Here is an 8,061-nt window from a genome sequence, read left to right as displayed (position 1 = left end):
CATGCCCCCCTGGTGGCAACTGGGGGAAGAAGTGAGACCAGGAATCAAACCCAGGTCTCCCCCAGGGCTAACCACAGTGCTAGCCCACAGCCCTGACCGGCTTCTGCAGCACCCGGCTACAGGGCCATCAGAACAACGGACGGGGAACTGGGTCTTCAGCCAAATGACGCTGACCTCAGTGCTCCCTAGCGCCCTTTAACAGGAGACCATGTGATTTTCTAGAAAGCCCCATTCTAGGGGGAGTCCTTCCTCCCCAGCCTGGGGAATCTGGAGCTGCACCTCCCACTAAGGAGGAGCACAGCACTGAACACTAGGGGGCCAGAGAAACCCTTTTGCAGGGAGCAGCGACTGGGCTGTCGGCTCAGTGGGGTTGGCACAAGGGCAGCAGCTGCATCCAGAGACACAGCGGCAGGAGAGGAATAAACTGCGGGGAACATTTGTCGCTCAACCTCCACCCATCTGAGTCTCTGGAGCGAGAGCTGATGGGGGTCGTGCCCAGGCCCATCTGTCTAGGGACTGAACACATGGGCACCAAGCGTAAGAAACTTTGCGTCTGCCTGGTAGGTGCCTCCGTCGTCATATTAGCTGCCATATTAATCACTCTCACTTGCTGTGTGGTCAAGTGCCAGGAGCAGCTGAAGACCTCAGATCTGGATGAGAAACTCGCCAGCCTGGAGGAGGACAAGGGGGCCCTGGAAAAGCAGCGGGACGGGGCGAGGGCAGAGGTCACGGCGCTGCGGTCGGAGCTGGCTGGCGCCAATCAGACCCTCTGGGAGACGCGTGGGCGCTGGGACTCCTGCAGGAGCCTGACGGTGGGTGCTTTGAATAGTGCCCAGGAGCCCCAGTCCAGGGTCAGGGTGGCACAGTGCTGGGGGCTGTGCAAAGGTGCTGGGCCCTGCCCTGGGAAGTTCACAGCCTAGGGACCTTTCCAGGCTGCTGCTGGGGTAGTGAATGTGCTTGTCTAACCCATCCCCCCGCCTCTCCCCAGGCACAGCACACAAAGTTTCTTTCACAGGCTCTGCCACCGGTGCTATGCCTCTGACTCCCCCCACAGCTGTTCCGGCCCTGGGCCCCCACACAGTGACATGCATCACCCCCATTGGTCCACTCATGACTGTTTCCTAATCAAGGACTTTGTCCTGTTGCTCTGTGGGGTGGGCTGGGGCCAGGGGCACCGGTCCAGCAGCTCACGTCACTTGCTCCCTGCTGGGGAATTTGAACCCTGCCTTGCAGGGGTGAAAGGCTGCTGCATAGACCCTGGGGGCATCAAGCGGCTTGTGTGGCCTTTTGTGACCAACATCATTTCATTGAATTCTCCGTATCTGTGGGGACGTGGGGTTGGGGACAGTGTATGTTTTCTGCCAGGTTTTAAAGAAAGCCATCCACTGAACTGGTGGAAGTCACTGGCTAAGCACCTGGAACCAGAGATGGTTGAAATGCTGAACCAGCTGTTGACATTAGTAGTCATTTCTGGACATGCAGAGAAAATATTTTCTTCTGTTCAGTTTATGCCCCTGGTTCAGTTCAATGACTAGTTCATTCAAAGTTGAGAAAACAGCTGGGAGTTGAAAAAGCAGGAAAACGACACGTGAGGGGATGAGTTCTTAAATCTTAAAGGGCACAGTGGCCAGAAACGATCAGTTTCACACGTGGGTAAGGGCTTTCTGTGTTGCTTGCACACTCAGTGATAATGATTCCTTTTCCTCTCTCTCCCTCCTTTTCCGGCTCAGCATAACCTGCAGAACAACATCACTGCTCTGAGCAACAAAATCACACAGCTGGAAGCCAGAGATGCTGAGCAGGAGGCCAAGGAACAATGGTTACAAGGTGAAATGCCTGTTAGTTCCATGGGAGCTGGATGGCTTGGCAGAGATCCCTTGTGGGGGCTGGAGATGTGATGCAGCAGGGAGCGAGGAGTGTTGACCTGGGAATGTGGCAGGGGAGTTTCACTGGGGATAGGAGACCTGAGAGCCTGTCACCTGAGTCAGGAGGGGGTTGGGGGAGGTAACACCTCTTCCTGGAAACCGTGGAAAGCTGCCCAGGCCTGCGAGTAGCCAGCAGGGAGATGTACGCTAAACGCCTTAAGAGAGACCTGGTGGAGCTGTGCAGGCAGAGGGGGCTGCGCATTGGGAGGTCCACCAAGGAACAGCTGATTGCCCAGTTGGAGGAGAGGGATCACTTGGATGACCCGATCTCTGCCTCTGAAGGAAGCCGCCCGGTGGATACAGTGTGGGCCCTGGGGCCTGACCGGGCTGGGAGGGGTCAGACTGCTGCCTAGGACATCCCGAGACCCTTCCTAACTATGCCTGGGGAAGGGGTTGGGGGAAGCCCAGCGAATACCGAGGGCCAACCCTGACCTAGGCAGCCAGCGGGGGATCCTCCTGGCGGAGCTCCCCATCCCTGGAGCAGAGGCAGCTAGAATGAGAGAGGGAGATGAAAATGAGGGAGCTGGAGGATCATGAAAAGCAGCATCAGCATGAGTGGGAGGAGAAGGAGAGGCAACATCAGCATGAACTGGAGCTGGCCAGGCTGAGGAGCAGTGGGGCCCCGGCTGCGGTGAGTGAGGGGGGACCCAAGACTGCAAGGAGCTTTGATAAGTGCTTCCTGGCCCAGCGTAAGGAGGGGGAGGACATAGATAGCTTCCTGACGGCCTTTGAGAATGCCTGCGAGATGCACAGGGTTGACCCTGCAGACAGGCTCCGGTTTCTCACCCCCTTACTGGACCCCAAAGCCGTGGAGGTGTACAGCCAATTGACAGGGGTGGAGGCAGGGGACTACGAACTGTTCAAACAGGCCCTGCTCTGTGAGTTTGGGCTGTCCCCCGAGATGTACCGGAAAAGGTTCCAGAGTCAGCGTAAAACGCCTGAGGTCAACTACCTACAACTGGTCAACCGAATGCAGGGATATGCCCGCAAGTGGACAGCTGGGGCCCAAGCTAAAGAGGACCTGCTTGACCTAATCATACTGGAGCATCTGTATGAACAGTGCCCTTCCTACCTGAGGCTGTGGTTGGTGGACAAAAAGCTAGAGAACCCCCAGCGCGCAAGGCAGCTGGCCGACGAGTTTGTGAACAGTCGGTCAGGGGGTAGCCGGGAGGAGTCCCAAAAGAACAGGCCCCCCACGATGCAGAGAGAGAGCCACCCTGGGACCTCCCAGCGGGGAAATATGGAGAACCCCCTCCCAAGGGGAATGCCTGGTGTCGGGACCCTCCGACCCGCTCGAGGGGACCAACGTGACCTGAGCTGCTATCACTGTGGCCAGAGAGGCCACGTACGAACCCAGTGCCCCAGGCTCAGGGACAGGCTGAGCAGACCCAACCCACCCAGGGTTAACTGGGTAGGGACCCAGCTGGACGAGGGGCAGATGGCCCAGGCAAGGGGGGGCTGCCAGTTTACCACCTGCTCAGGAGCTGGCCAGCTCCGCCAGGGGGCTGGAGGCTCTGGATTCAGGGTGCTCGGTTTACAGGGTGGGCGCGGGGTTGTCCCTCCGGAGAGAGTGCCTTGTTCCCCTCTGAGTGATGGGAGGAAGGTCAATGGATACTGGGATACGGGCACGGAGGTGACGCTGGTCCGGCCCGAGGTGGTGGCCCAGATCGGGTGGTGCCCAACACCTACCTGACCCTGATGGGGGTGGGCGGGACCCCATTCAAGGTGTTTGTGACAAGGGTACACCTGAAATGGGGGGGCCAAGGAGGGCCCCAAGGACGTGGGGGTGCTCCACCATTTGCCCACTGAGGTTTTGATGGGGGGAACCTAGAGGACTGGCCAAGCAACCCCCAGACCGCCCTGGTTGTGACCCATAGCCAGAGCCGGCGAGGGGCACTGCACCCTGACCTTGGGGAGGGTACCACACCAGAGGCGCAGGACCCTACCCTGGTGGGGAGGGAGCGCCGAGGGGCACGGCTCAGAGAGGCTGTGGCCTCAGACACGGCCAGTGAGAGGGAGCCGGTCCCCATCCCTGCCCCAGCCGCTGAGTTCCAGGCCGAGTTGAGGAAAGACCCCTCCTTGCGGAAGCTCAGGGACCTGGCTGACCTCAGTGTGGTAGGGACCATGAGGAGGGGTTGCCAGGAGAGGCTCCTGTGGGAGAAGGGGTTCCTGTACCGAGAATGGGCTCCCCCAGGGGAAGTGGAGTCCTGTGGGATCAGGAGGCAGCTGGTGATCCCCCAGAAGTATCGCCACAAACTCCTGTACCTGGCCCATGACATCCCCCTCGCAGGGCACCAGGGAATCCGGCGCACCCGGCAGAGGTTGCTACAGAACTTTTACTGGCCTGGGGTCGTTACCACGGTCTGGCAGTATTGCCGATCCTGTGACCCCTGTCAGAGGGTGGGGAAGGCCCGGGACAAGGGGAAAGCGGCTTTGAGAGCTTTGCCCATCATAGAGGAACCTTTCCAGAAGGTGGCCATGGACATCGTGGAACCTCTCAGCAAGATGACCCGGTCGGGGAAGAAATGCATTCTGGTGGTGGTAGATTTTGCCACCCGCTACCCCGAGGCAGTGCCCTTAGCTTCCATTGAGGCAGACACCGTGGCAGATGCGCTCCTGACCATTTTCAGTTGCGTGGGGTTCCCCAAGGAAGTCTTGACAGATCAAGGATCCAACTTCATGTCGGCCCTGCTCCAGTGCTTGTGGGAGAAATGTGGGGTCTGGCACAACTGGGCCTCAGCTTATCACCCCCAGTCCAATGGGCTGGTGGAGAGGTTCAATGGGACGCTGAAGATGATGCTGAAAACCTTTATGAACCAGCACCCGCAGGACTGGGACAAGTACTTACCTTACCTGCTGTTCGCGTACAGGGAGGTGCCCCAGGAGTCTACCGGATTTTCGCCTTTCGAACTGTTATATAGAAGGAGGGTGAGGGGCCCCCTGGACCTGATGAGAGACGAGTGGGAGGGGAAGGCCACTCCCAATGGAGAGTCAGTGGTGGAGTATGTCCTGATCTTCCGAGAAAGACTGGCTGAACTCATGGGCCTGGCCAGGGAGAATCTGGCCAGAGCCCAGAGGAAGCAGAAGGTCTGGTATGACCACACGGCGCGGGCCCGTGCCTACGCCACCGGGGATCAGGTGATGGTTCTCACCCCCGTGAGAAAGAACAAACTACAGGCCGCCTGGGAGGGCCCTTTCAAGGTTGTCAAGCAGCTCACTGAGGTAAACTACGTGGTGGAGCTGTCGAACCGGGCACACCACCGCCGGGTGTACCATGTGAATATGATGAAGCCATATTATGCCAGGGGGAATGTGGTGTTGGCCGTGTGTGGACATTGGGAGGAGCAGGGAGATGACCCTTTGGTAAATATATTCCCTGAGACTGGGGCTGGCTCCCCTTGGAAACAATTCCCCTCTCGGATTAGCTAACCCCTGCCCAGCAAGCTGAGGTCAGGGGGGTGCTGCATCCCTACTGACAGCTGTTTTCCAACCAGCCTGGATGCACTAATCTGACTGTCCACCGGGTGCAGACAGGGTCGCACCCGCCAGTAAGATGCTCCCCCTTCCGAGTCACAGGGAAAACTGCTCAGGACCTGGAAAGAGAGGTCAGGGACATGCTGGCTTTGGGGGTGATCCAGCCATCTGCCAGCCCTTGGGCCTTGCTGGTGGTGCTGGTCCCCAAAAAGGACGGGTTGATCCAGTTCTGTGTGGACTATCGAAAGCTCAATGCCATCACTGTATCGGATGCCTACCCCATGCCCAGGCCTGATGAGCTCCTAGACAAGCTGGGAGGAGCTTGATACCTTACCACCACCTTACAAAGGGCTACTGGCAAGTGCCATTGGATGTAGATGCCTGGCTGAAATCGGCCTTTATCACCCGTCTGGGGCTCATTGAGTTCCTGACCCTGCCTTTCAGCCTCAAGGGAGCACCGGCCACCTTCCAGCGCCTGGTGGACCAGCTACTGAGGGGGAGGGAGAGTTTTGCTGTGGCGTATATTGATGACATCTGTGTCTTTAGCCAGACCTGGGAGGACCACGTGTCCCAGGTTAGAGAAGAGCTGGACCGACTCCAGGGGGCTGGGCTGACTGTAAAAGCGGAGAAGTGCAAGGTGGGGATGGCTGAAGTATCTTACCTGGGCCATCGGGTGGGGAGCGGCCACCTAAAGCCTGAACCAGCTAAGGTGGAGGTGATCAGAGACTGGCCCGCTCCCCACACCAAAAAGCAGGTCCAAGGCTTTATTGGGATGGCAGGATACTACCGAAGGTTTGTGTCCCGCTTTAGTGCCATAGCTGCCCCCATCACTGAGCTATGCAAGAAGGGGAAGCCAGACAAGGTGGTCTGGACCGAGCAGTGCCAGGAGGCTTTCTGGGTGCTGAAGGAGGCTCTGGTCAGTGGCCCAGTTCTGGCAAACCCAGACTTTGACAAGCCCTTTATGGTGTTCACCGACGCCTCAGACAGGGGACTGGGGGCAGTGTTAATGCAGGAGGATGAAAGGGGGAGAGACACCCCATCGTGTACCTGAGCAAGAAGTTCCTACCCTGGGAGCAACACTACGTGGCCATCGAGGAGTGCCTTGCCATGGTGTGGGCCCTCAAGAAACTAGAGCCCTATTTCTTCGGGCGACACTTCACCGTGTACACCGACCACTCTCCCCTGACCAGGCTGCACCAGATGAAAGGAGCCAACGCCAAACTCCTGAGGTGGAGCCTGCTCCTGCAGGATTGTGGCATGGACGTGGTCCACGTGAAGGGAAATGCCAACATGATAGCGGATGCGCTGTCCCGGAGAGGGGGCCCTGAACTTCCGCAAGTCACTGGTCAGAGTGACCCCGCTCAGTTCAGTCTCGAAGGGGGGAGAGATGTGACGCAGCAGGGAGGGGGGAGTGCTGACCTGGGGATGTGGCAGGGGAGTTTCACTGGGGATGGGAGACCTGAGAGCCTGTCACCTGAGCCAGGAGGGGGAGGGGGAGGTAACACCTCTGCCCGGGAAACTGGACAAAGGCTGCAGGAGGGAGCCTGCTGCGGGGGTTTTGGTTGCAGTCTGGTGCTGGGTGGTGGAATGCAGGGAACCCCAGGGCTGGGGTCTGAGCTCCCTGCCCCGCAGAAGGACTTGACTGAGGGGTCCTGGGTGTACCCACAAGCTCTGTTTTAGACTGTGTTCCTGTTGTCCAATAAACCTTCCGTTTTACTGGCTGGCTGAGAGTCGCGGTGAGTCCCAGGAAGAGGGGTGCAGGCCCCGGACGCCCCCACACTCCATGACAGGAGACACACTGGGTGGGATCTGGGGTGAAGACAGACGGAGAGGCGTGCACGGTGCTAGAGAGTGGGGAATGTTGGGGGTGAAAAGCAGGCCTGGTAACACATTGACACCGGGCTGCTTTCCTTTCTTCTCTTCTTCCAGATGAAAACGGCAGGCTCAGAAAGCAGCTCTCCAGCCAGTCCCAGCAGCTGCAGGATTCCCAGAGGCAGCTGCAGGATTCCCAGCAAGAATTCCAGCAGCAAAGGTAGGACCCGCCAGTCCCAGCCCTATGGGGCTGGGGTGGGACCGGGGTGGGACCGGGGTGGGACCGGGGTGGGACCCTCCCGCCAGAGCTCTGAGCGAAAGCGCGTTTCCCTTTTGCTTGTTCCCCCAGAGATCAACTTGAAGCTAACATCCGTTGGCTGAACTTGGAGCTCCAAAGCCAGAGGAATCAGCACTCCGGCGGGGACAGCCTCAGGGGTCACAGTGTCTCTCTCTACCTGGCTCCGCTGGTTCTGTCCCTCATTGGGACCCCTCTCCTTTAAGAGGAGCAGCTTTGTACCGGTATCAAGGAGCCTGGATACAGGCTTGTCCAGAGACCCCTCCTGCTGTCTGACCCCCAGCCTCTCGGTCTCGTCCTGTCACCTCCACCAAGGACAGCTCCAGCCTTCCACCAGCCACCGCGCTCTGTGCCTGCTCATCTCTGACCACTCCACATGCTCTCCCCGCTGCAGGTGAGAGAGCCTTCTCCTGTGAGGTCCCGCTGCCTAGCACGGCTTCACTGAACCTTCCGTCTCATTCCAAGTCTCCTCCCAGAGCCCGGCAGCACTGCCAGGTCCCAGCTGAAGTCAGGGCCCCCCTGTGCCGGGCCAGAGGCACAGCCCCTGCCCTGAAC

General features: G+C 58.9%; 1 protein-coding gene across 1 annotated transcript; it reads left to right on the top strand.

The window, feature by feature from the left end:
* Positions 1-308: 308 nt before the first annotated feature.
* LOC144280207 (uncharacterized) lies at positions 309-8,061 on the top strand. The gene is made up of 4 exons (XM_077842064.1): positions 309-812; positions 1,731-1,827; positions 7,329-7,431; positions 7,561-8,061. Exons 1-4 carry the CDS (start codon positions 483-485, stop codon positions 7,709-7,711), a joined length of 681 nt encoding a protein of 226 aa, XP_077698190.1. The 5' UTR covers positions 309-482; the 3' UTR covers positions 7,712-8,061.

This window comes from Eretmochelys imbricata, chromosome 25 (assembly GCF_965152235.1).
Source record: "Eretmochelys imbricata isolate rEreImb1 chromosome 25, rEreImb1.hap1, whole genome shotgun sequence".
Lineage (NCBI taxonomy): Eukaryota > Metazoa > Chordata > Testudines > Cheloniidae > Eretmochelys > Eretmochelys imbricata.
The sequence above is the reverse complement of the archived record's forward strand: the minus strand, read 5'-3'. Positions and strand labels throughout refer to the sequence as shown.

Excerpts from the sequence above, each read along its gene's own strand:
- LOC144280207 (XM_077842064.1), top strand. The coding sequence starts at position 483 with ATGGGGGTCGTGCCCAGGCCCATCTGTCTAGGGACTGAACACATGGGC. Across the intron at positions 813-1,730 it reads ACTCCTGCAGGAGCCTGACG|CATAACCTGCAGAACAACAT; the intron begins GTGGGTGCTTTG and ends TTTCCGGCTCAG. Across the intron at positions 7,432-7,560 it reads CAAGAATTCCAGCAGCAAAG|AGATCAACTTGAAGCTAACA; the intron begins GTAGGACCCGCC and ends TTGTTCCCCCAG.